Source organism: Hirundo rustica, chromosome 14 (assembly GCF_015227805.2).
Source record: "Hirundo rustica isolate bHirRus1 chromosome 14, bHirRus1.pri.v3, whole genome shotgun sequence".
Classification (NCBI taxonomy): domain Eukaryota; kingdom Metazoa; phylum Chordata; class Aves; order Passeriformes; family Hirundinidae; genus Hirundo; species Hirundo rustica.
In genome coordinates, this window is record NC_053463.1 from 10,809,243 (window position 1) to 10,836,846 (window position 27,604).

Consider the following 27,604-nt stretch of genomic DNA (forward strand, 5'->3'; position numbering starts at 1 on the left):
AAAGCAAGTTTCCACGTGACCCAAGTGCTATGCAATCCACAGAACTCGAAATTATCATGTGCTTTCTTAATTTCCAGCTCTCAAGATGGCTACTGGGAGGGTGGCACAGCTGTCCCACCACAGCAGAGGATCCCATCAAAAGGGCTTTGCCCTAGCAGAAAGAGCAGAGCTACTGTGGGCAGCACCACCTCACTCGGGAGCAGAGCAGGAGCTCTGACGCCAGCAGTGGCACAGTGTCACACTGGGCGAGGGTAATGTGACTGCACATAAACAGGAGCTGGGCTCCTCCACAGCTGGGGGCAGCTTCCTGCTTCCACAGGAACCAAGTGCCTGCACTAGAGGGGGTGTCTCAGCCATTCAAAGATTTGTTCCCTTTCCCCCTATAAAGAAGTACTTCTTTGCTCTGCTGTCTCCTTGGCATCTGACTTCAGTTTAAAGGAATCTCCCTGACCTCATTTCCCACATGCTGCTCTTCATGTAATAGCTGAAAATGTGTTTTATAAGGCTGTGGTAAAATCATAGAATTGTTTTGGTGAAAAAAGCCCCCAGCACTACCAAGCCCACCACTAAACCATGTCACCAAGTGCCATATTTTCATGCATGTTAAATCCCTCCAGGGATGGTGACTCCACCACTGCTCGTGCCAGTGTCATGAAAAAATTTCTCTAATATCCAACCTAAAACTCCTCTGGTACAACTTGAGGCCATTTCCTCTCATCCTACTGCTTGTTCTTGGAGAGAAGAGACCAACCCCCCACGTCACTACCTCCTCTTTTCAGGGAATTGTAGAGAGCAAAAAGGTCCCCACTGAGCCTCCCATACTCCAGAGCTCCTCCTGCTCCCTCAGCTGCTCCTTATCAGAATTGTGCTCCAGCTCCTTCCCCAGCTCTGTTGCTCTTCTCTGGACACATGCACTGACCTCTTTAAGAAGGGTCAGTTGCAAGAACTAGGATTGGTCCTTTCCCTACAGTGAATTTGCTCCACAACAGTCCAAGGCATTCACCGGCCACCGTTTTCATGCGGTTTTCATGATCTCCATGCTTGGGGTAAAGCATCCGTGATGTTGGATCACAAGTGGGTTTTACAAGCTGGGGAGCACCCAGCAAAAACTCTGGACTGTGGTGATTGCAGCAAGAGCTTGTGGCGCTGTGGCAGAGCTGGCTAGAACACAAGGGATTTCTGTAGCTGCTAATTTATGCAGGTTCACGATATAAGAGAAAACCCTGCGGTGTTTTCATGTCAAACACATGAAATTTTAGTATGTTGAGCATGCAACTGCCAACAAAATAAACCTAAGCACATCATCTACCACTTACTGAGTCTGTCTACCACTTACTTTTGATATGCTAAATTTGCAGCCTAACCACAGTTATTTCTGAACTGCGAATTAGCTCTCTGTAATAAATTACTGTTGACTGAATAATTACTAAGATTGCATTAACATTAATGCTTAAGACAATACACTTCACATCCCTAATTTCTTCATGGGAGTAGGCACACATTGCATTTCTTTACTATGGTTCTTGCACAACCTCAGGGCAGGGCAGGTGAAGGGCTGCTGCCTGCTGCTGCCTGCTGCTGCCTGGGAGCCCCTGATCCGTCCCAGCTGGCCCCCACCCTGCTCTTATCACTGGGGACAGCTTACACTGTTCAGTAGCCCAGGCACGGCATGAGGTGTCCTCTCCAAACAGGAGATATCTGAATCTCTCTATGACATGAGTTCTTCATCCCACATCCGAAGCAGCAGCAGATCGCTGCCTGGCCAGATAAATGTTGCCATCTGCTTCTCCTCCCCAAGCACTGCCGAGCCATCGCTCTCACTCCGCGCTTCCTTCCCACACTCCCACGTCACCCCCTGTGATGTCCGCTGGAGCAGAGATGCTTTCCAGCCTGCCCTGGCACATCGCCGGCACGGGCATCCTCGTCTGGGCACAGCCCGACACGGGCACCCTGCTCACACCTCCAGGGAGCCCTATCGCCCGAGCATGGCAAGCACCGCGCTTGTTTCAGACACCACCGGCATTCTGAGCGCTCCCCGAGTTATTTCAGAAGATGACAGCGTTGTTCAGATTCCTGAAATGGCTTTGACAGCTATCCACGTATCCGACTGTGGGCAAAGCCAGTCACGTGTAGAGCAGGAATAGTAAATGGACAGGAGATGGGGATATAAAAAGCTTCTCTCTCAAGGCCAGAGCTGCTACAGGCTCCTTGAGCAGACACTGCTGACCTTGTCTGTTGCCGAGAGTAAACACTGCTGGGAAAAAGCACTGGTCTGCATTAGGGACGGGATTTCGGGGGCTGTTTGATTCCTAAAGCCGCGTCTGGTCCTTGTTTTCCTCTGTGCCAGTGTGTAGGAGGGCTCCCATTACTGACGTCGCTACCTTTCGTGGGATGATGCAGGGAGAGACCCCGCCGCCCCGGCAGCTCCCAGCTGATGGCTCGCTGTTCCAGTTCCCTGTCCATTAACTGCCCTCGTGATGACGGGCTGCGCTCCGCTCCCGCGGGGATGCTACGATGCTGTGCCTCCGTCTTGCAGCAATACAGGGGGTAGCCTGGTCTGGGTCCCCGAAAGGAGGAGGGATTCGGGGCTGGGGAAGGCTGGGGGCGGCGGAGCCATCGCCGCGCTCCCACCAGGCGCTGATCTCGCACCGGCACCCGTCGTGACGGCCGCCCGGTCCCACCCTGCCGGTACCGGCACCGCCCGGTCCGCTCCGGCTGCGGCTGCCCAGGCAAATAAATGGAAAAAAACGGGACACGCCTCCTAAGGAAAGCTGCGGAGCGGCGGCGGAGCAGAAGCGGTGCCCAGGGGAAGGCTCCAAGGATGCCGCGGGGAGGCGGAGCTGGCACTGCCCGAGGCTGGCACCGTCCCCTCCGTCCCCTCGGACCGGGACCGCCGGGCCCGGACGCACCGCCCCGCGGGGGCCGGGCCGGGCCGGGAGGGGCGGAGCCGCCCGCACCGCCTCCGCGGAGCGCCCGGCTCCGCGGGACACCCGCGGGACACCCGCGGGGCTTCGCGCTCGCCATGCGCGACTACGACGCGGCCACCGCCTTCCTGGGCGAATGGGGCCGCTTCCAGCGCCTCGTCTTCTTTCTGCTCAGCGCCAGCATCATTCCCAACGGCTTCAACGGGATGTCGGTGGTGTTCCTGGCCGGCACGCCCGAGCACCGGTGCGTCGTGCCCCGCGGGGCCAACCTGAGCGACGAGTGGCGCAACGCCAGCATCCCGCTGGAGCTGCGGGACGGGCAGGAGGCGCCGAGCCGCTGCCGCCGCTACCGCCTGGCCGCGCTCGCCAACTTCTCGGCGCTGGGGCTGCGACCCGGCTCCGACGTGGAGCTGGAGGCGCTGGAGCAGGAGCCGTGCCTGGACGGCTGGGAGTACAGCCGCGATGTCTATCGCTCCACCATCGTCACCGAGGTGCGCGGCCGCCGTGACGCCCGTAGCCCGGGCCGGGGCTTGTCATTCTGTGTGAGGGAGGGCGAACGGAGAGCGGGAGCCGTGGGGTGAAGTGCCTGTGGGAAGGGGTCCGGGGGGGCACGGTGCTGCGAGGAGCGGGAGGGATGCGAGAGGTAAAGGCTGACGAAGGAGCTGCGCGCCCTCGCCATTCCAGCTGTGTTTTCCAGCTTGTTCTACTCCGAGACAGGTTTGTGTGGAGGGGGAGGCAGAGGCTGAAAATTGAAGCCCGGTAGTTTCCTCCTGCCACACGCTGACCAATCCGGTAAATTTTCTGTGTGATGGAATTGCTCGTCCTCAGTGCAGCGTTGAATGGAGGCATGGGCACGTTCAGGTAAACACACACCCAGCCTGTCTGGGGCTAGAGCAGAGTGGACCCTCGCTGGCCCCTCACCCTGTGGCTGCCGTGGCCGTCAGCGCCGGGCTTGGTGGGAGGCAGGCGCCGTGGTCACTCCTGCAGGAACCTGACGTGGCTGCAGCCCGGCTGGCCGGTCGGTCTGTAGCGCTCTGCAGTGGCATCATTTGTACAGTGTCAGGTGGGAGCATCAGCGGTGCCCGGTCATGTAAGCCCTTGTTTGGGTCTCCTGGCCGCGCCATGGTGTGGTGGCAGGGACGTGCTGTGCTGTAACGCTGCCATGGAGTGTGGAGCTCCGTTAGAGAAGGAAAATGATTCCTCTGATGCTGCAGGAGTGCTGTTGCTGTTCCTCATTGTGTAAGGGGTTTCAGGGAATAACGGGCTCGCCCTCATGCCAGGCAGTGGCTACTGGCAGGCTCCGTGGTCCTGCAGCCCAGCGTGCCCCACTTAGCCAAGGGCCACCCTCCTCATGCCCTGATAGCTCCCCTTGGGATGCAAGAGAGGGAATGGGTGTGGAATCCTCCTCACAGTCCCTGTGATTCAGTCCCTGTGATCTGCCACCAGAAAAACATTGAAAGATGGCACAGCCAGGCCAGGTTCTGATGATGAGGCAAGGAGTCTGTGCCCTGAAGGCGCAGGAGGAGGGTCTGTGCCAGGGGTGTGCAGACATAGGATCAGCCACATGCCAGGCAGTCAGGATGTGGGCAGGGGATGCCAGCCTCCTGTCACCTGCTCAAAGGGAAGTTACTGGCACGTGTGACACTTGCCATTTGTGCTAGCACTCGTACTCGGTCGCTGGAGATCCCTCACAATATCAAATTGAAGCGGGGGTTCAAGGGAAGCTTGCCCTGCTCCTGGCTAGGGGCAAACTGAAGCAGCAGCCTGGTTGCTGCCCACATAACCCACAGGCTGGCACAGCTGTGTGGCGGGTGCCTGGCAGCCACCACTGGCACAGACAATACCACTCTCACTGCCTGAGGGAGGTCAGTTTATCCTGGTGTGTCTGTGAACTTGTAATCTCTGTTTCGGAGTCAGTGCTTGCTCTGGGAGAGGCAGTGATTGAAGCAAAAGGAGAAGAAATGTGATTCTTCTTAATGAACAGTAAATAATTCATGTTGGCAGATGCCAAACAAGAGCATTCTGTGAAGGATTCGGAGGGACATAGCAGTGGGGTTTGCCACGGGGCCTGGGGCGTGCCAGAGAGGCAATAGCACATTCAGAGATGGAAACCAAGTGCCAGGTTCCCATCTGTAAGCCAGATGGAAAAGAAAGTTACTTGTTTTGTTGCAAAATTGTCATGGACATTTGGAAAAAATGTAGAATTTGGTTTCAAAACAAGGAAAACAGTCACTGATTAAATACTGGAAAGAGGCAGTTTAGACAAATTTGAGATGCTTATTTTTGTACCCAACATTTTTCTCTGTATTAGGAAAGACAAGCCAGGACATGCCATCAGAAGAGCTCAGTGAAGAAACAGCTTCAGTTCAAGAACTCAATTGAAGAACAGAACTTGATGGCACAGGATTAAGCGCTGGAGACTTCATTTGATTCGTTCAGTTGCATTAAATCCTGTTATTAGTGCTGCTTGAAGGGAAGTGGGAGATGCCAGCTCAGCACCTGTGTTCCTTGGTCTGTGAGGACACGCTAAACACTGGGTGCAAAGAATCCCAGACTGAGTCATTTTCATGGTCTTAAAATGGAGATGATGGGGAAAAGTGAATGTGTTCACGGGTGATCTTTGGGCCAGGATGGTGTAGGAAAGGGGCTGTAAGTGTAATGGTGAGCAAGGGGAAATGTGAGTCATTGTGGGGTCAAGAGTGATCCCTTCGCTGAGATGAGGGGGCTGCAGGGTTTCCTTTTCCTATTGGCAGGCTCCTGGGGACTGTTACATTGGTATTCTTTCCTGGAACTTAATCTATTTTTCTTTTGCTTCCAGGTAATGATGCTCACATCAAACATGAATTAGAGGCTCAAGGATAAGCACTGATTTTGCCCTTAGGAGTAGGCATTACGATCTAGTTAGTACCCTTGAGCCAGGCTGTCACCCAGCACTGCTCCCTGGGGACACACTAAGCTGCTCTCCACCCCTGGGGCATGGCATGTACCCCAGACACCACTTTGAGGCCCCTGCAAAGGGCAGAGTGAGTGCCAGAGGCTCTGCTGGGGCTACTGGTCTGTTACCTGTGTCATCCTGCTCGGTCCCTTGTCCCAGCCCTGGCACTCATGTTAGTGAAAGCAGAAACCAGATGCTTTTGGGACTGGCAGAGGCAAGAGACTGGATAGGAAATGCTGTGGTTTGAAGGCATCTGAAGGTCTGTTCTGTTTTGGCTTTTTCCATGAGTGGAGAGCAGCCCTGGAAGCCCACCCTGTGCTCGGGCATGGAGGTGCTTGTGCTGGTCACTTGTGCGCCGAGCTGAGCTGGTCTCATTGCTGGACCTGGTTCCCAGGGAACAGGATGGGGCCATCTGTGAATAATTAACACTTCTTGAGTTATTCATCTTCAGCTTGGAAACAAGTTCAGATTTTCCCTGGTTTGCAGCCCCACCCATTTACACAAAGCTCCTCAAGTGTTTTCTCCTCTGATGTGAATGGGTTGTACTCAGATATTAATTAGTGATTTCTGATTGGCAGCGGGGGCACTTTGGGCAGTCAGGGCACCTTCTCCAGCAATTTTGGTTTTTCGGAAAGCTCTTCCATCTATAGTGTTCCTGCCAGCAGCACCTAGCAGAATTGGCCTTTCCAGTAGCTGGGAGGTTGTCAGAAAGGGTTGTGGGGATTTGATGGGAAAAAAGGGGTTTAATAACAGCATTGTTGAGCAGCCCCTATTCCTAGCATTCAGAGGCCTTGCTTGGAATCTTACACGAACTTTGCTCCCCAGTCTGCTTTGCCAGGAACATTACAGAATTACTTATTTCCTGGTTAATGTGTAAATAGCCCAATAGAGACAGGCTGGAAGTTCTAACTGTAGGCAGTTCAGCTGTGGCTGGGCTGTAGCTCCCCTATGGTGTGCTTGGTGCTGTCTGTGATGGATGCAGCTACTGAGGAAGGGGTCAAACAAGCTACATTTATTTTTTCCCTATACACTGAAGCACCAGTGAAACCTTACCATGTTGATAAGGTGGTTAATCACTGGGCAGTGCCATGGCATGAGCCTCAGTCAGAGTGAGTGCCTATGCGGATGGGAGGCTGGAACTTGGGAGATGGGGTGTAGCTCTATTGCTCAGGTACCGTGTGATATTGGAGCTAAAATAGGTGGATTTTTCACTCAGCAACTTCCGATATACTTAAAGTGAGATGGATTTGATGTGGTTTCTGGTCGAATACAGTGAATTCCTGTAAATAGTAACCCCTCTTTGGACAGCCAGCTGCTGCATGCTGTTTACACATCCCCCAAATCTGAAAGACTTGACCCTGTACAGTGAATTTTTGCTGGGTATTGCAGTATATCATGGGGAAAAAGTGGAGTGAACACCTGGATAGGAGGCATTTGGCACCAAGGAGGTAGTGCAGTTTCATGGGAAAGTTATTATTTAGCTGGGTTTATTTTACAGCCAAAGTGCCTTTGGCACCATTGAGACATTTTGAAAACATTGATCCTTAACCTTGAGTAACTCAAGTCTGAAGGTCCAGGAGCAGGTTCTCTGCTGGTGACCCTAGACCAAGGTGCTCTGTAGCCAGATAATTAACAAGAGTTTGTTTGAGCTGCAAATTCTGCTATGCTGTTAGTCAACAGCTTTCCCTGAGTGGGGAAAGAAAGGTGCAGCAGGATGTGGTGAAAGACCTCTGCAGTGTACTTTGAATGCCATGTTTTTTGTAGCTGAATTTTGCTTTTTTTTAAATACTGGACTTGATTTCTGCTGATATTCTTCACAGAAATCTGTTTTCTTTCACAGGTGAAGCAGATCCCTGCATCTGTTTTTCACAACTAGCATCCTTGAACGTACCAGAGCCCTACTGACCCACATGCTAACTTCCACCTTATCAAAACACAGTGCAGATAAGTGCAGGTGTGTGCCCAGATGAGCCCACACTTCACCACCTCTCCTTTCCCAGCAGGGACAAGAAAATACCTTATAGAAAATTCTGCCATAGGCTTCTTTTTGTTCTTAATCAGATTTAAGTCTTGGGAGCACATTTTAGTCCACAAGTCTCCTTGTTCCTGCATTGAAGACATGTATGTTCCTCAGGAAGAGGCATGGGCTGTGTTTTTAACCTCAGCTTCTTTTTTTGTCATGTAGTTGGTGTTACTTTGCAGGCTGGGCAAAGGGCAGAGGTACTTGACTCCCCTCTGCTGGCAGTGTACTTCTGTCTGAAAATCGGCATTAATTGCATCTCTTTCCTAAATTATAGTCCAAAGCAGACTGCATCAGACCACACCACCCTCCCCCTTGTTTTGGGGTTTGTCTGCCTGCCCTTCAGCAGCAGCGAAGCTCATCCACCAATCCCCTGGTGGTTTGTTTTTGGCAGGGCTTGTGGTGCCATCAGACAGCGCCTGGGTGTCTCTGTGACACAGGAGTTGCTCCTTGTTGCCTGCAGGTGAGCAGGGAGCCTGAGCAGCTCTGATGGCAGGTTTCTGCTCCATCACCAAGCCTTTGCCTGTGCTTGGCCCATCCATTCTCCCAGCAGAGGGTGACTGCTGGTACGGGCAATGGCCCTGCTCTCTGATAGCATGGCTAAGTATTAAAATTATGCCATACTTTAATCTGTGATCTAACAAGCTTACCATTGTGGTAGAATTATCTGATCTGAGAGTGACATGTTTGAAACCTCTCCCTAAGTACTCCTGGCAGGCATGCCTTAACTAGGAGATTAGTCACCAGGAAGGGAGCAAGCCTTGGCAGAGACATGCTCAGCTGTAACTTCAGTGGACAGAGACTCATGATGCCATTTTTATTTTTTTTAAACCTTGTCTGAGGTTATGAGTAGTTTTAGGTGGAAGTTTCCACCCTGGCTCCTGTCCTAAGTCTGCAGCCCCAGCCCGCTGCAGTCGTGAGGCTGTGAGTGATGGGTGGCAAGTTGGTGGTGCAGGTTGTGGGATGGAACAGAATTTGGTAACACGCCAGTGCAAGAAAAAGAGATTTCATTCTGTGCATCTTCTTACATATGTTTTGTAAGCCCCAGAAATTATAGAGATGCAGCTGGCAAAGGTAAACTGGAAGCTGTCCTTAGCTGGGATGGTTCTTTACACTTCTCCATTGCTCTGTTTCACTGGTGGAAGCATCTTGGACCATGGGGAGCCAGGTCCAGGGGTCTGGTGGGTTCATGCTGGGGGGATTGTACAGGAAACAGGTCCAGGGCAGCCCCTGAGCTGCACATGGGCTCCCATAGGTTTGGCATTGCTGGCTGCTCATCCTCTTCAGAGGCAAGGGGGCTGTGTCAGACAGCTGCAGTGTTTTGACCTCATGGAGTTGCCTGGGGAGGCAATCACTTTCCCTTCTTTTTCCTGTGCTTTAAGCAGGGTGTTCCAACAGTGACTTGCACCAAGAAAACAGTGCCAGTGATGGGTGGAAGTGTGGATATGGGGAAACAATTCCATTTCATGGAAATATGTGTGTCTCCAGCCAGCAGCTGCTGTGCTGGACGAGGCTCGGCGCGGCTCTGGGGCTGTGTCTGAATGCAGACCTTTCTCTTGCAGTGGAACCTGGTGTGTGAGGACGACTGGAAAGCCCCACTGACCACCTCCCTCTTCTTTGTGGGGGTCCTCATTGGCTCCTTCATCTCGGGCCAGCTCTCAGACAGGTAATGCTGTGGGCAGAGCAGGGCAGACCTGGGGCATTTGTTTTAAAGAGACAAAAGGAGTGAAATGTCCAGTAATCTGAGTTCTGATCAAAATTAGGTAACTGGTCTGGCTTCTTCAAAAATTCCATCCTGGTCTACCCCAGGTGAAGGATTTCTCTCTCTTGGGCACTTCAGAGCCATGGGGCTGATCTCCACAAGGAGTTTTGCAGATTGATGCAGTGGGTTTCCCTTCACAACCCATTTTCCATTTGTTTCTTTATCCAGCCTTTTTAGTAGTTTAAAAGATGCTGGGTTTTGTTGCACGTTAACTGATAATCCCTTGTTAGAGCTGCAAGATAGAAACTTGCCCTTTGAATGGAATCTCTGCATAGATGGTTTGGTAGGAATAGAGTAAGGACATATGAGAGGAATGAAAAAAGATAAGATAACCTGAAAATTATAGTAATTGTCATAGCATCCCACTAAAATACAAATGTAAAAAAAATCATTACTGGATTTGATAATTGTCTCAGCAGTGTTGACGTTTTGCCCTTACGAGTGTTAATGCAGAATATATGTTCCCTCTGCAAACCTCTGCTCCCCTCCATAGAGCCCTCAGCCCTGTGTCCATACTCGTGTAGTGGGATCACGGATCCTGCTTTGTCTGCTGCCTGGGAATGAGGATGGCATAAGGAATCAGAGTTCCTCCGGGTGCTTAGCGGAGGGGGTTCACGACTCACTGGGAGTCTTAATCCTAAAGCCTCCAGCATTAAATTCCATGTGATCTGAATTTAATCTCCTGACTCCTGCCCCAGTGCAGAAGTCAGTTGGTGTTACTGTTTGAAAGGGAGATGAGATAATCACTAAATCCCAGTGGTGCCATTAGCCCAGTGGGAGCATTTGAGGAAGCGTGTGTGCCCTGGTGGCAGCACAGCTACTGAGAGCCTGGCTCATGCCTTCCTGCATGAGATTCCGTGGATTATTTGGGGGTTTTGTCAGTACAGGGTTATGACCTGAGCCTGTACCTAAGCAATTTCCCCATGACTGCTACAGAAGCCGTTCCCCAGTGAAGGGTTGCTGCAGGCAGGAAGTGAGGCAGCCTGTGCAGCATCTGTGCCCACAGGTGTGGAAACCTGTATGTGAGCTTGTCCTGCCTCTCCCGGACAACATGCCACAAAATCCTAATGCAGAGAAACAGGGGAGAGAAAGGGTGCAATATGTCTGGCAACTCAGACTGAAACCAGTTGACAAAGCTATTTAGTACACTCAAAGCATAATGGTGTTGCAAAGTACAGATGCCAGTAACCTAAAAGCCATAATTTCCTAACTGTCAGGTGTATGGCTTGCAGTCTGCATGTGTCTCCCTGTTGTACTGTTGTCTAGTGTCATTAACCTCTATCTAGTGGCTCTCTGAAGTTCCTGCTTATAGCTTTTCTTCTTTGTTTGTCTTGTGGGTATTGGAAATTTTAATATTTTTTAGTGCATATGAAAATAATAAAATTCTTTAAGATGAACAGAACTTCAGGTTGTGCTAAGATGCATCACTTGAGATTGGATATTTGTTCTTCCGTGTGGCCCCTTACATAGCCCCCACCATAAATACATGCTGTTTCAGTAATAATATTTTTCTTTTCCAAAGGTTTGGCAGGAAGAATATCCTTTTTTTGACAATGGCTGTGCAGACTGGCTTCAGCTTCCTGCAGATCTTTTCCACCAGCTGGGAGATGTTCACAGTGCTCTTTCTCATTGTGGGGATGGGACAGATCTCTAACTATGTGGTCGCCTTCATTTTGGGTATGAATATGTTTGCATTAGATTAAATGTTTGCTTAATGTACTGTTACTTTTTCCCCCCTCTGAAACTGGATCATTTAATTAGACAGTGGTAAATCTTCACTGGTAAAATTCCTACTTTATGCCAGTATGATTTCTTTTTTTTTTTTTTTTTTTTTTTCTCCGCCATTCTTCAAGCCTATACTCTCTGTAGGTTTAGAGAAAAAGAAGAGAGCAGAAAGAGTCTAAATAAACATCCATTTCATTCCTCTTTGGAGAAGACATTCAAGGCAGCACTCAGGGTTTAGCAGCAGGTCTGAGATAGAGAAGGCATTTGGGTTCACCCCTGTCTCCCTCTGTGCCCATTGCAGACAGGTCAGTGCACACCTGAGTGCAAAGTCTTGGAGCAAACCAGCAACTTCCAGGCACAGTGAGTGTCAGGGGACCAGAGCAGAGGAGCTGGGTGGGTGCCAAAACCCCATTAAATAACAATAAAGTCATTGCTCTCAGTGTTGAGATCAGTGATAAAGTCCTACATTTTGGAAGCTAAGGTTTGCTTTTTTTTCCATGGGGAGTGTAGGAAGAAAGATTCAGCAGCTGCATGGCTGCAGTTGTTGCCTGGGGACCCCATGGGGAAGGGGACCCCACAGAGGCTCCCACTGGACACAGGGATTTCAAGAAAGGCAATTGCATGAGCAAATTATGGGGATGAGCGATGCTGGTCTCAGGGAGGAAACTGGGATTTGCAAGCACTGTCTTTAAGGGGTGTATAAATATATATTTATGACCATTTTTAAACCCCTGGTGTCAACATTACAATTTGTAGATTGTAATGTGAGCTAGATTAAAATTGTACATTACTAATTAATGCTGGTCTTTCCTACCCCATGAGGTTTAACGGGGAAAAAAATAGTTCAGAAGAGCATAATACAAAGTCAGTGAAGAGGATACAGCATTGCGTCCCCAAGCAGCCATGAGTCACTGCGGCCTGTGGCACGGGGAGGATTAAGGTCAGGCTGTCAGCAGGGAGATCCCTTGTTGCCATCATCATTTTAACTGCTCCTGCCATTGCTGTCACCATTGCCACTGCTCCCAGTGTCCTGGTAGTTTAATTCTTGTGCGGAGCTGATGGAGCAGGAGCAAATGCCTGCCACGGGAAGACTGGGAGGTACAGCACTGGGTAAAGCTGAAAATCCTGTGGAAACACATGGGTTATGTAGCACAGAGGTGCAGGTTCTGATCAGGCAGAGATTTGGCTCCCAGGGAATGTGGGGCACAGCTGGATGTGGATTGGGATGCTGTCTCGGTGCTCATCAGAAGCAAAGCAAGGAACATCCCAGTGAGCAAATGGTCCTACTGTTGAGAGAGGGGACTGAGTGTCCCCTGGTATCATTAGGCTTGTTTAATTGGTTAAATGTTGTTGCCCTTGCCCCATTGTTATCTCTTCTGCCATCCTCTCCTCTGTGGAGTTGTCCCAGCGGCAATGGCTTCCAGGGAGCAGAGAGGGAGATTCCTGGGGCACTTGCCAGCAGTGCTGGCCATTCCCCAGCAGCCTTGAGGCTGGTTCTGAGGGCAGGATTAATCTAAACTTAGACATTAGCTTCCTTATTTATGTGAGCCATAAGCTGACCATCGTGGGTGAGGAGAGAGGTATTTCCAGAGGGTGTTCCTTCCCACCCTACATTCCATAGCCAACGTGTGCCCATAAGCACTGTGACTTCTGCCTGTGGCAAGGCAAACCCAGGAGCTTCCAGGAAGCTGCTTATGAGAGAGGTACAGAGTAAGAGAACATACCCATAAAAAGAAAAGTGACTCCTTAAGAAAGCCCCTCCTGATTACAGGATGTGCTGGAGATGCTCCCCTTGTTTCATCCAAGGGCAGGCAGGGCTCACCTGTGCTTGGGAGGGGAGCAGTGACCAGCACCTCTAAAGGCCCTGTTGGCCCTGGCTGTGCTGCAGCCCTGGCACCCTCCATCCCCAAGTGCAGTGGGTTTTTTTCCCAAGTTCAATGCAGGTTTCTCTTGTCATTCAAACTTTCAACATCCAAACCTCTGTTGCCTCCCCCTGTGTAGCTCAGACCCTGTTTCAGCATCCTTAGCCCCCAGGCTCATGCTGCCCTTTGCACTGTTGCCCACCTTCATGGAAATAGATCCCCTCTGAGCTGTTGGTGAACTTCTTTAGTCAATGTTATGGTTTTTTCTACCACCTGCTGTGAAATTTCTCTCTTAGATTTAGGTCTCAGTTGTTCTCTGTGATCAAAATTGTTGTGTTCAGGTTCTGGGACTGTAAAGCACTACAGAGATTTGTGAAGACAAGTTGGTATTGTCCAAGAACTGTTACTCCATAGCTAGGAGAATGAGGGAAGAGGAGAGGCAGGATAGACTGTCTTTCATACTGGGTTTGAATTGGCACAGATTATAATGTAACATTTAACAGGCTTAAACCAATGTTTCAAGTATCAGACCTCTCCCAAGAAAGTCCCTCTAAACGAGAGCAAATCAAGAGGAAGATGGTATAATTTATCCCCACACACTCATTTTAGCCCAGCAAATTCTTATTTTCAGGTTTTTGGTTTTTTTACTGTGACTTTATTTACTTACTCCAGGTTTCTGAAATGAGATTCATGTAACTATGAAATAGGAGGGTTTTCCAGTCTTGGGTATTTTTTTCCATCTTCTCTACAATAATAAATGTTGCAGTTCTTGCCATGATACACAACCCAAGTGCACCCTCCACACTTTGTGACCCTCCTGTCACAGTCACTCAATGTCATTTGCATTTAAATTGAGTCCAGATCAAACTGTGGCAGTCACAGCCCTTGCCGTGCTCCTAATGTGAAGGAGAGCTCTAGACCAGGGGCTGAGAGCTCAAGGAGAAGTGAGGTCGGCCTCAGGGATTCACTGGATTCTATCAAGCAGTGGCTGGGTGTTTTATTGTAAAAGAATTTAGGTGCTGTTGAAGGCTTAGAACTGTCTCAGTTTTTATTACTCAATATTAAGTTGCTGCGTGGTGCAATGGCTGTAGGATGCTTTCCCTGATTGCTGCCTGGCTACTGGAACAGTAACATTACTAGAGGATGGCATCTTCCCTGGTTCTGTCCTTCAGCCTGTGATGTGTTGATCTGACATTCCAACCGTCCTTCTGTTCCAAAAAATAGGTGGGAAATTTGTTTCCACCTCACCTCACCTCACTGTAAATTCTCATCCTTCAATCCCATGTCAGTCTGCTGCTCTCAGACCTTTGCTCTTCCAAAGTTGCCGGCAGTGACTTGCATTTTAAATCCAGATGGGTTAAGTGGGGGAGCAGGATGTGTCCTCGGTGAGCGTGTGGGGAAGGCTCCTGGAAGTCTGCCAGCCATCCCCCATGCCTGTCCTTATCTGTGTCTGCCAATGCATTAACCAAAGCAAACAGAAGTAGCTTCTTTATCTGAAGGTTCCCAATACTCCCAGCAGCTTTTCTGTACAGGCAGGTCTGTGCTGTGCTGCTCTTTTCTAAGATTGTTTAGCTTATTTTTTTTTGTTTGTAAATGCAATAAAGTATTTAGTCATGCTCGAGAACAAAGACTTAAAATGCTAATCCATCCTCCCTTGTTTTAAACAGGCACAGAAATTCTTGGCAAATCAGTTCGTATTCTATTCTCTACATTAGGAGTTTGCATATTTTTTGCAATTGGCTACATGTTGCTGCCACTGTTTGCTTACTTCATCAGAGACTGGCGGATGCTGCTGCTGGCGCTCACTGTCCCGGGGCTGTTCTGCATCCCGCTCTGGTGGTGAGTCCATGCCGAGGCCACACTTCCCACCTCCCCTCCTGCCTGATGCTCTTTGTGCTAGGTGCTGGGTCATGGCAGGGGTCAGGGAGGAGGGGCACTCTTCTATTCACCATGTGAGAAGGCTTTGCCTTATTTTTGTTCGGGTTTTTCTTGAGAATTTTAAGTCGAGTCTCGACCTAGAGAGCCTCATTGGTGCTGTGTACTTGAAGCCCTGCTCTTTTTAACTGGACAGAAGCACTGAAGAAGGGCAGATAGCCCTCTTTGGTTGCTGCCTTGGGCATCTGCTGTTTTCTGAAGGGACAGGTGTTTGAAAATAGGAAAGGAAAAGCAAGGTATCACTCACACTGTTAAAATGAGGATAATTCACAACAGGAAGAGTACTTTCATATTATTCGGGGAACTCCTTTCTTTTTGCTATCTTGAAAAAGTTCTATCTGAAAGTGAGCAATTATTGTCTTTATAACAGTTAAGTGATTTAGACACAGCCTTCTATAGTCTAAAAGACCTCCTGCATGTCACAGTCTTATTAGAAGCATCTGCTAATGGTTTGTTGGTTAGTTGGGTTTATTTTTTTAACCTTAGTCTTCAAACCAAACCTTTAAAATGTTTTTCAGCTCCACCTCTGCTGTTATTGGATTTTAAAGAACAGTCTGATTCTGTTTAAGGGTCAGTTTCCTTATTTCACCTGAAGTGTTTCAAACCTCTTCGTCACAGCAGCATTTCCCTCTGCACCAAGCACCTGCTCTCTGGGGAGGCTGGTTTTGGGTGGGAGCCTCTCACGTCTGCTATAGAACAGGCACTGTCAGGCACAGGAAATTTGTCCCCAAGGCATGGTTTCAGAGTCCTGCTTTGAAGTCTGTGGGCTGGGAATTAGGCCTTTTAAAAGCTTTCACTTAAATATGCCAAAAAACGTCCTCGGCACTTTGTCTGCGGCCTGTGTGGGGGTAGGTGGGGATCAAGGTGCGCTGGCAAAGCTCTGCCAAGGCAGGTTGGTGTTAGCTGGCATTTTGGCATGTGGACCCACTGCTTCCACAGGCCATGTGAATTGCACATCCCTCTGCTCTGCACCATTCTTGCTCTGTTACTCATTTCCCTTCCAAATTCTCCAGAAGGTTCCCTGCTTTATCTCTGCAGTCTCAAGATCCTCAGCTTTCCCAGTAAGAAGAGCAGTGGAGGCAGCTCATCTTACAGAAAGTCCCATTAGTGATTAATGATCAAATCTAAATCATCTGATGTTTGTAATTATTGACCTGGCTTTGAGTCAGTCTTTAGGGTTCATCAGAAAAGGAGTGTCTGGCCTGCTTTTTTCCCGAGGAGAGGAAAAAGGCTAAAGGAGCAAGATAGCAGCTGTTAAGACCAAAGGATTTAGTTTAGGAAAGTTAAAGTTTTCTGTCCTGCATTTGGTGTTAATTCATTCAACATGTGTAATTGATTAGAAAATGTCATCAACTCTGCAAGGGGACACTGCCCCTGCACTCTGCCTGGGAGAATCTGCCTCAGAGCTGTGGTAACATGGTGAGGTTTGTATACAAGATTCCTATGACACAAAACCTTTAAATATACACTGTGCATATTTAAAGCATTTCCACATTGTGTGCAGTTTCCTAAGAATATTTTTGATTCACACTGGCTAAGCTACCCCCATCCTTTCTGTCTATCTGGTGACATCTGGTGGACATCAGTTATTCCTTAAAAAACAGCCATTGAGGACAAAACATCTACTTTAGTGTGAGAACAGGTCCCATATATTTGAATTACATTGCCCACGTGCTTCTGTGCTGGCTGTCTCCTGCTGCAAGCAGTCTGTGAGATCTGAGTGTAACTCACAGGCGCAATAAATGTGTTATTTATAACTTGTTATTTTGGGAAAACATTGAGTCATTTATTCTGAAACTTATTACAGGATTATTCCTGAGTCTCCTCGGTGGCTGATCTCCCAGGGAAGATATAAGGAGGCAGAAGCTATTATCCGAAAGGCTGCAAAAATAAATGGCATTCCAGCCCCAACTGTGCTTTTTGATACTGCAGAGGTATGTTCCATACGTCCTGGTACTTTACTTGGCTGGCACTTCCCCGTTTGGCTGGTTGGCTTGTTGGGAAATGCCAGCAGAGGACTGGTCTGCCCCAGCAGCTCTTGGGCTGGCAGTGGCTGCGGTAAGTGCTGGGTTAGTGAGATCAAAGTGAGAACCCAGAGGGAGGATTTATTTGTTTGCTTTTCACAATAAAATTCTCTTTCTCAGCAGTGGTTTATTGTGGTTTTCAAAGCAAGGGTGACCCAGATTTCTTCATCCTTTGGGCGCTGCAAAGATCCAAGGAAAATGTGTTTGTGCCCATTTCAGTTTGGTGCATTATTAGTGGTTTGCAGATTAGCAACAGCCCTTTGCAGGGGGGCTGTGTGGGGTCCCTAAATAAGCACCCACATGAGCTGGGGCTGCATGGAGCCTGAGGGGCTCGAAAGGTTGCACAAACCAGCCAAAGCACCTGAGTGCTACAAGGAGACTTGAAAACCATGATGGGAGTGAAGACAGTGACGAACATCAAGCTCTTCTTCAAAATTGTGGTTTTTCTCTATTCATATCTATTGATTAAAAGAAGAAAATCTACTGCAAATCTGGCAGCCCAGCAAGCCAGGGAGCAGCATAGCCACAGCGGTTCCTGTGCTCATCTCTCCCTCTACTGGCTCTGCCCTCACTGGAGCTCCTCACGTTCTCCTTGCGCAAAGGCTCTTCCAGCCTTGTGTCAGCAATGGCTGTGTGTCTGTAGGTCGACTCTTCCTCTACAGCCTTATACTGCCAACTGCATTGTGTGTGTCCTGATAGAGCAGAAGGCACAGCACTGTGTGCTCCTCTGCAGTGTCTGCAGGACAAAGATGCCGTGAGCTACCCCTCCCCTGGGCAGGATCCGTCACTTGACTGTCACACTTGTATTTTGCCTGAAGATCTTTCTCCCAAGTGGAAGTTTTAGTGTAAATTAAAGTGAATGTTTCAATTATAGGAAGCTTATTCTACACCAAGCATGGAAAAGCATTTCCCTTATTTCACAGCCAGGCCTCATATGTCTTTCAAGCTGAGGATGACTTTTTTTGGATTGCAGCATTTTATCATTCCTGCATATTTTCTTAAAACAAGGAGGCGCTCACCTGCCACATGGAAATTTTGTGTGCCAAAGTGTCTGTCCAAAGAAGCCTGAGGATGATGTCTGCATGCTGAGCCTCATGTTGGAAACATTTTTCAAACATTAATAGAAAAATACTCCTTGGAAACCATCATCTACTCCTAAGAAAGGCTATCTCCTGGATAATCCCGTAGGGAGAAGCAGGGTGGATTGTTCTTTGGGCCTGGGGAAAGCCCTAAGAAGTGCAAAGTGTGCAGGCAGAAAGGCACCCTAATGCCACCCAGAAGATTTCTGCTTCAAGCCTCAAACTAGACCCTCCAATTCCAATCTGAGGTGGTGGATGCTCCCATGATATGCCCTGGCCACCTCACCAGCCTTTCTCATCTGTTCCTCTCCCTGTCAGGGTGCTGGCAGGCAGCAAGAACTGGGTGATTTCCTACGTTCATTTCACATCACTTATGAAGGTTAAAGAGAATGGACAGTGCACAGAATGGACAAGAATGCCTCTGGTCCTGAGGTTACTTCTGGAAGTACTGTGTGAGATCCTTAAAGAAACATTAACTCATCTGTCTGGTCAGCTGATACTCCTTTCTGATCAGCCATCGTGCTGCAATGGAGACTCCCATGAGTACAGCTGGGTGCAGAGATAAGCTCCAGCCAAGGACTGCACTCCCTGGTGCAGAAGTGGCCCTTGGGCTGACCAGTTATCCCCTGATAGTCATAACTCTGTAACTGCCCGGATTGTGGATAGGACAGGTTGTTATTAGGTGTGTGGGAATTTTTTTGGTTTTGTTTTCCTTTTTCCTTCAGGATTCGAAGCCTCAGCAGCAGCAGAAGGCTATCCTTCTGGACCTATTTCGAACCCGAAACATTGCAACTATTACTATTATGTCATTACTTTTGTGGTAAGGAAATGTGTATTCCTCAAGTACCCAGGCAGTAGAACAGTTTCTGTTTTGAGGCCACAGGTTTAGATAATAAGTCTGAGCCTCAGAGCCCAGCTCCGGTGGTCATTGGCTGGTGCATGGCCCTCAGTGTCCTCCCACTCACACTGCATTAATACACAAGAATATGGAGACAATAGCCTTGACTCAGATGTAAAATAGTTAGAAAACAATATGTAACAACTTGTGTGTTTGGAAGTACATTGCTTTTTTTCTTTTTTTTTTCTTTTTTTTTTTCTTTTTTTTTTTTTTTTTAATAAATGGTCCCCATCTCTGTAATCTCTATTTAAAGAAAAATGTTCTTCTTGAAGCAAAGGCAACAACTCGGTAACGTAACAAGAGCCAGACCCATGGCCAGCATTTTTGTTCTGTTTCTGTACTGTGCCCATCTCAGTGAGATCCTGGTCCCTGCCTGGGCAGCCACGAGAAATGAGGACCCAATAATGCCATACAGACAAACCAGATCTCTTTTCTGGCCATATTCCCCCCCAGCAGAAAGGAACTGGCTAGCACATTTGGTAAGGCACTCCTGAGATTTGAATCCTGAACATCCAGCTCTCTCTGAAGATTAAATAAGATATAACAGAACTGCTGAGGGTGGGAGATCCTGACACTAGCTACAAGTAGGAATGTAGTTGGTTTGGGAAGCTTGCAAGAGTTTCATTGTGTCGTTGAGTCGTTTGCAGTGAAAAGCCTTTGGAAACAACTTCCACAAAGCTTTTTACTTGGTGTAGTGTATGCAGGAAGGACAGAGAAATCTGCGGTGTCTTCAAGCTGCTGTGGATATGATCACTGAACGGGATAACAGAATTAGAAAGAGGGGGTTGCCACTGAGACGTATTTAAGCCACAGTGCCTGTGGTGGTGCTTTGCAATATCCTATTTTTGTAACAACATCTGAGGCAACACTGGAGGTGTTCAGAGACTGTGGTTTCTGGAATAATTTGTTTTTATTGCTTTTCTCAGGTTTTTCACATCAGTTGGTTACTTTGGCCTGTCCCTCAGCACTCCAGACTGGCATGGAAATGCCTTCATCAACTGTTTCCTCTCAGCTGTTATTGAAGTTCCAGCTTATGTCATTGCCTGGCTTCTCCTCCGCTCCCTCCCACGGCGCTACTCCTTATCTGGCACCTTTTTTTTAGGGGGAAGTGTTGTCCTCTTCATTCAGCTGGTTCCTGCAGGTACAAAATTAAATACGTGACTTAAGTATATGAAACATTCAAAATATGTTATGGTACTCTATGATAGTTCTGCAAAATTACTGGAAACCAGGATCACATTTAAAATTTGAGGTCAAGTTTATGCTGATCCATTGCAGCCTTAGGGCTTTTTTTTTTTTTTTTTTTTGCATTTGTATATGCTGAGTCACACTCGACTCTCATTTATTGTGTCAAATTACTGAGCTTTATATAGTTCAGGGGGAGCCAGCTTCTAAAATGAAAGCCTAAAGTGTACTGTGTTTTACGTGGTTGTGCTTCCAGGCTACAAAAACCTGCATCCAGATTTCACTATGTGCAAATATCCACAGGATTTTGTGAAAAAGGGGAAGGTTCAAGCTTGTAGTTTATTGCTGTGTAATCCAGAGTTTTCTTCCATTTCAAGAGTGCTGTTTTATTTGAAGACAACCAAAATCTTAAAAACACAAAATAACCCGTGTCTACATTATGCTTAGTGGGGAGTTTGGAGTCATCTAGGGATGGGATTAATACTTTGTACAATAAAAAAAACTAAAGTGCTGAACTCATGACCTTTTGGAAAAACACAGCAGTACAGTCTTTTGGATGTAGAAGCAATACAGGTAATAAGCACAGGGTGTTACTTATTCACCTTGACTTTTTCTCCTCCAGAACTTTATGTCCTCTCTGTTGGACTGGTGATGCTTGGGAAGTTTGGTGTCACAGCTGCATTTTCCATGCTTTACGTCTACAATGTGGAGCTGTACCCAACACAAGTGCGAAACATGGCAGTAGGAGCGACTTCCACGGCCTCCAGGCTGGGCAGCATCATTTCTCCTTACTTTGTGTACCTGGGTGAGAGATTGTTTTTCATGCCTTGCACCACACAACTGCCCAGAGAAGTTGTCTGAGCTTCTGCAGTGCAGGCTCAGCTTTAAGTCCCTTCAGTTGTTGTATTTTCAGTTCCGTCTCTCAGCTTGGGTGTGAGTTCACTGTCACACATGGTAGAAATCAAGTGGAGCTCCCTGGGCTTCACAGAAGGACCAGGCACTTCATTCCTTTAGGGACCATTCATGTCTCACTGAAGTGGGTTAGAGCTGATGTTTATAAACTCTGCAAGTGGAGTGGCTGAAATGGTAATCACATCTCAGGATGCCAGTTAGTTTCCCAGAAGAGTGTGACAAGAAGTGGTCTTGCAAGTAAGGAAATGGAGCAGTAGGAAATTCATTGCATTGTACTGTCCCTGTGCATCCTGAGATGGGTATGTCAGGAGATAAACCAGGTAGGGATCCAAACATTTCCAGGATTTGTGCTCTCTAAAGTCATACATGGAAAACATACAGGTTAAATAGCATGAAATGATAGTAGTATGTTTACTTTAAGTGATTTTTTTTTTTTTTTTTTAGTTTCTAAGGCAGTCACCTCAGCATTCACTCATTTTGCTTTTTCTTATTGCTCAATATTTCTGTAAGCAGAATTATTGATTTCCCCATAGGCTTTTTTTGACGCTCAGTGCCATCACATTCTGAGTGCTGCATATATAAACTGAAAAACATTGTTTGGTTTGGTTTGGGGTTTTTTTGTTTAATACGTAAAAATATTCCTCATGTTGTAGACAGGAAAGAGTGATAGAGGTTAGAGGACTAAGGGTGAAAGTACCTGTGAATACCTACTGGGATGCTCAATCTCCTCTTTCTTTCATTGACACAATTTATTTCCTTCTGCCATCACTGCATCCATGTCAACTCTCTCTGCCCCTAATGAGTGTGAGATCTTTGATGCAACACGAGCATGACTCTGAGAGAACATTGCTGGTGTACTGCTGAGGGGTTAGTGCTGATCCTCCACTCCAGGAAAAGTGGAGAGAAGATGACTACCTGTAACTAATCAATGTTGATTCACCTCTACATTCCAGTGTAACTGAAACACACTGTACCAAAAATGATGAAAATACCTTGTCTTAGTTTCATACTTGTACATTGCAAATGTAAAGTAAAAGGGTCAGCAGGACTGTGACTCTTCTTAAGGTCTTCAGTCTCCATTGCAGCACTAAGAGAGAATTGCAGACAAAATAACATCTTTACTGATTGGGTTTTTTTGGTTTGTGGGGTTTTTTTTTCCTCCCAGGTATCTCTGGGCTCAGTCTTCAAAAAATCTTGTTCCAGACATCAAAATAGTTTCTTAAACTTTAAGAGGTTTTAGGGGAAACTTATCAGCTGCTGCTATTTGCTACAGCTAAATTAGGACGTTGCAGTTCATCCAACTCAAAAACACAGAGATCAGATCACAAACTTTGGCTCTGTGAGACAAACCCAGTGGTCCTCTCTTTAATCTGAGTTTATTCCATACATTATAAAGCATATTGCTCTATCCCAGCTATAAAATAAAGCTGTCAGGTCCAGTTTGGTACTTTCTCTATCTTCAGCACTTTAACTCCTAGCTAATCCCTTTTCTGAAAGACCTTTTCATTGCTGTGCTGTTGTGACTTTAGGATCTTGCATCCTGCCTAAACAGTTGTGTGCCAGCTTGAGGCTGTTGGCAGAGGCTGCTGCCTTCAAGTCCAAAATAATTTTCTGAGTAGACTAAGGTCAGAGCCTCATGTGTGTCTCAGGGAGTGTGACGTTCTCTCCCTTTGCAGTAAGGAAGGCATTAAAGCGTTTCCCCATTAATGAGCTTTTAGTCTGTAACTGAGCTGTTCAGCTGACTTAGTCTCTTCCCTTCTTTTGCGTCAGCCCAGCAGGATACGTGATCTCAGGTAGTGATGAGTGCTTCATTGCTTACAAGCAATTTTATTCCTTCATATTTGATTATTTCACGGAGGATTTGCTTTTTGATGACAGGATGGTACTGAAGGCTCCAGCAGAGCTATTGCCTTGCAAAGATGTTGATTATCCCAGCTGAAAATATATATTAAAAAAAAAAGAACCCAAACAAACAAAACCCCAAACAAACAAACTACCCAAACTTTTAATTGCTACACAAATGTGGGGATTGGCATGAAATTATGGTAGGTGTGGCCATCCAAGAGCACATGCTGAAGCTTTAAAATTGAAAAGTCCCTTTGGCTGCTGGCAGGTAATAGACGTAATTCAGCTTTGGATTCACCTTTGATATTGATGAATCTTTCAGCTAATTATTCCAAATTAATTCTGCATTACAGCAATGTCTGGAATATAAACTTTACATTTGGGTTTGTCAATTGTGGACATGAAGTACTGTTGGAATGTTCTATGTTCTGCCAGGTGCCTATGACAGATTCCTACCATATATCCTGATGGGAAGCCTGACTGTGCTGATTGGGATCCTTACCCTGTTTCTCCCCGAGAGCTACGGCAATCCACTGCCCGAGAGCTTTGAGCAGATGCTGAAGGTGAAATGGTAAGGCAGCTTTCATTGATCCCATGCTTCACAGGAATTCAGAACACAGTCCCTTTTCACAATCAGGAAACATGCTTCTTCAGGTCCACTGCAAAACTTCAAAGCTTTCAGAGTGCATTCAGATTGTTTTCTTTTGGGTTGTTAATTCGACAGACAATGACACCATACAATTTCTCCACAATATCTGAACCCAAGAGCTGATGTGTGCTGGCAAAGCAAGGCTGACTTTCAAAGCACCTTGAGGCTGTTGCTTCAGATCTCCAGATGCTTTCTATACCATTATATAATTTATTCTCCTTAACTCTTTATTTAAACTACTCCTTTAAAGTATTTATTTATTAGGATTATATGTGTTATGAGACCCTTCATTCTTCCAGTGTCATTTCTTTCGGTACTATTCTAAATTAAGCGCAACATTTCAACAGTCTAGCCTCTTTCTGGGCAGCCAGAAACAGGCCAGGACAGCTTTTCCTCTGGTTTATATGATTTAGCTGTAAGCAATGACAGTTCTCTTGTCCCACCAACGTTGCTATTTAGGGTACCCTGGGCAAACATTTCCGCTCAGATCTATGCACATCCACTACAGTGTGAGAAAAATTCTTAGAGCAGCAGAGGGGAACGGAATTAACCAAAGAGCGGCTGTATAGCCACCTTTTAGCTCAGTGAGAACTGATATTGGAACAGAATTTGCCCCTGTAAGCAATAATAGGTTCAAAAAGTTAGGATTCCCTGTATCTAATTCCTGGTCAGTATAAGGAGCTGTCATTATGTTTTCAAAATAAGAAAAATTCCTAGACCAGGTTCCTTGAGAAAGGACATGTTTCTCTTTAGCACAATTAGAGACTTCTTACACATATCATGTGTGGCTTTTCAGCTTTGCAGTTGACAAACTTGTAGCTAGAAATCCTAAAGTCAAACCAGATTCACCTTAGAGGCTTCTTGAATCAGCAGCCTGAAGTAACTGAATTATAGTTGCTGAATGATGTTCAAGTTCCAAGCATTGTTTGCTGCACTACTGCTGCCATCCAGCAAGGCACACTGTACAGAACATTATATTTCATCTCATGTTTGTATTAGCAGTGTAACATGGTTATTGGAGTGGTAGTGTCTGATGACATCCTGGAAAACGTTCTCAGTCTTTTACTTGCTTTCAGTTTCAGAAATGGGGAACAAAACTCTGGCATTAGGAGTTCCAAGGAGAGTCCTAAAAGTCTGGTAACACCTTTGTGAAGAAAGACACACCTCTCAGAGGGGCTGAAAGAAGAACAAAATCATCTCAAAATGCATTTTCTGCCAGAGAAAAATGAACAAAACTCAACAGCTACTGCACCATAGTTGTTATCCCCTGTGCTGCTGTCTCCAAATGACAAAATATACTGACCAGATGCTGTCTACTCCTGTAGGACTATTAGTCTGTAATTCAGTGTCCTGTTTTCCTGGGGTTTGTCAGCAGACACAGTCCCCATTGAGAAATGGGGGCCTGTCTGTGCTAAACACAAGTCAAGGAATAAGCTGGAAGTGAGCCTTAGAAATAATACAGCAGTTGCTCTGTGCAGTCAGGTTCTTGATAAAAGCTGCTGAAAGGGAGAATAAAATAGCCAACATAATGCTGGTGTTTTTCCTCACTTTGTGTGTTGACTGGAGGAAGGGAAGCTGGGTGTCTGTCTGCCTTTCAACACCTGAAAGAAAGATCTTGGCCTCCTTTGAAATCTGTGACCAAAGCCCATAGACTAAATGGAGTCAGAATTCATTTGTAGCAGCACAGGCATAGATTCCCTGTAAGGACATGGCTTTTAAACATAACATCAGACTGGCCTTAGATGTCTCTTGCTTTTCCCAGGACCTGGGATCCCCCTGTTCCTGTAAAAGCTGCTGCTTTTTCATAAAGCCTGAGCCCACCCCAAACCCTCAGCTTTGTGAATCTTCAGTGTCTTTGGGAAAGGGGAAAAATCTTGAGCACTGAGTAAAGGCTATAATTTTCTGACTTTCTGGTGGGTCACACCCACTTTGAACAGAAAAGTGAGCTGTAGCAAGCCCATGATCCTGTCCTATCATGCCATGCAGTTATAGCTTTCAGGTTTTTCATAGTATATAGGCACAAGCAGTTTTTTAGATATCTTGAGGTGTTTTTTTTCTTTTTCTCAAAGTATTTAAATTCTCCTTTGAATGTATACCACTTTGTTCTGTACCTTTAGAGAACACTCACTGCAGTTTCAAAGTTTCACAAAACTTTTTTAGAATTTACAAACGTAAAGGTGATTTGATGCTCACAAAAATCTGATTTTCTGTACTGGATATGTTCACCTGCAGCTATTAAAAATTCAAAAGGACTAATTTGGGACCACAGGGTTTTTAAAAAAACCCCTAATACCAACAAAACCAGTGTTTTGGTTTTTGAATCCTACAGATTATGTATGTCTGGTTTTTTGTTGTTTTTTTTCCGAAGTTCAGAAAAACTAGATTGGATGAAGACCATTGTAGAGCTCAGAGTTGTGCTACTACTGTTTTATGAACACTACATTGTTTGAAGGGTGTAATTCCTCTTACTTTGTATTTATTGGGTGTATGTGCACTTCTTGGTCACATAAGGTCTGTTAGACCTGGTAGACTGATTTTTGTCCTGTATAAATAACAATTAGCCCTGATTCGCCTTCTGTAGGGGCTAACAAAAGCACAGTGTCTCATCTCTAATGCATGAGTTCAGGGTAAGTTGTCTTGGCACAAGAATGAGGCTCTCCCTGAAGTTCAAGCACAAAAATTAAGCTTTATAACAAATGCAAGGAACTTGTGCAATTAACTCAGGCTGCTTTTGGGAGTGGAAATACTATTTTTAATTTCCTGCTGTTATGCTTTTGCCATAAATGTAACATGGCGTGAGGGAACCAGTGTTGTGTGACTCCCGATCTTCTCATCCCTTCTCAATTTCTCTAATAACAGCAGTATTTAATTTTGCTTTTACTTTTACAGTTTTAATCTAAAGAAGTACTGTTTAGATGTAACTAAATTTCTCAAGAAAGACTTTTTTTCAGCATAGGATAGGTTTGACGACTTGACTTAAATATAGGTGGCCATATTTTTATGAAGATTGTTATTTTGAGTCTTATTTTATGTGATTGTAGGCTTGGGTATTTCTAAAAGGTAAATATTTTTGTATTTTGGAACCTTCCAGTATCTTAAAACCTATTTTTTTTTTAATAAGATAAAGTACAGTGTTTTTTAAAATACCACATTTTAACGAGTCTCATTTTTCTTACTTAAACCATTGATCTCGAGCTAGCATCACATTTTAATATTTTTTGCAGCAGATTTAATAATCTTTCAGAGGAGTGGAATGTCCTTCTTAAAAGCATGTGATGTTGTTATAAGGCCTTATGGAGTCTGAGCGTAGTGGAAATGAGGGAAGCCCAGCTGGATTGTTCTCACTGCCGCTGGGATCATCACACTGTGTCTCATTTGTAACCCCTGTCACTGGGGTATCTGTGCAACCTTTGATCCTCAGCTGAATTACTGGATCTGCTAATGCTTGTATGAAGCTCTAGTAGTTGTCAGTCATTGCCCTCTGTCTTCATTGTAATAAAAATGTGCACTGACATTGTTTCAACCTGCTTCCCGTGTGGATTCTGTTTGAAGAGCAAGTCTCTGAATTTAAACACATGGTGCCAAGAATTTTAAATAAATAATTCATTAAATGTATTTAGTGAGAATCAGGCATGGAAGAAAGTCCAAAAATAAACTCTTTCGCCAGTTAGGTTCTTCCACACAGGAAGATTATGATGGTGTGGTACAGTTATTCTGCCTTTCAGGTGCAAGTCCCTGGAAGCTGACCCTGGCCAGGCTAAAGGATGATTTTGTGATTTAACTCCTGTTATGTCATTTTCACCTTTGAGATTTTTCACAGCTGTGTGGTTTCAACCCAGGATAAAAGAT

General features: G+C 46.3%; 1 protein-coding gene across 2 annotated transcripts; it reads left to right on the top strand.

Moving 5' to 3' along the window:
• The first annotated feature begins 2,987 nt into the window (after nucleotides 1–2,987).
• On the top strand, nucleotides 2,988–27,276 carry SLC22A4 (solute carrier family 22 member 4). 2 transcript variants are annotated; one of them, XM_040077925.1, is made up of 10 exons: nucleotides 2,988–3,415; nucleotides 9,442–9,545; nucleotides 11,164–11,318; nucleotides 14,896–15,067; nucleotides 16,971–17,097; nucleotides 18,992–19,086; nucleotides 20,091–20,305; nucleotides 20,972–21,154; nucleotides 23,542–23,677; nucleotides 24,832–27,276. In XM_040077925.1, exons 1-10 carry the CDS (start codon nucleotides 3,023–3,025, stop codon nucleotides 24,905–24,907), a joined length of 1,656 nt encoding a protein of 551 aa, XP_039933859.1. In that variant the 5' UTR covers nucleotides 2,988–3,022; the 3' UTR covers nucleotides 24,908–27,276. The 2 variants fall into 2 exon arrangements, with proteins under 2 accessions (XP_039933859.1, XP_039933860.1); XM_040077926.1 differs by lacking the exons at nucleotides 11,164–11,318; nucleotides 14,896–15,067.
• The last annotated feature ends 328 nt before the right edge of the window (nucleotides 27,277–27,604 follow it).

Bases quoted from the DNA above. Each gene is read 5' to 3' on its own strand.
- SLC22A4 (XM_040077925.1), top strand. From the start codon at position 3,023: ATGCGCGACTACGACGCGGCCACCGCCTTCCTGGGCGAATGGGGCCGC. The intron at 3,416-9,441 runs GTGCGCGGCCGC...TTTCTCTTGCAG, and splicing joins GCTCCACCATCGTCACCGAG to TGGAACCTGGTGTGTGAGGA. The intron at 20,306-20,971 runs GTACAAAATTAA...TTTCTCCTCCAG, and splicing joins CATTCAGCTGGTTCCTGCAG to AACTTTATGTCCTCTCTGTT.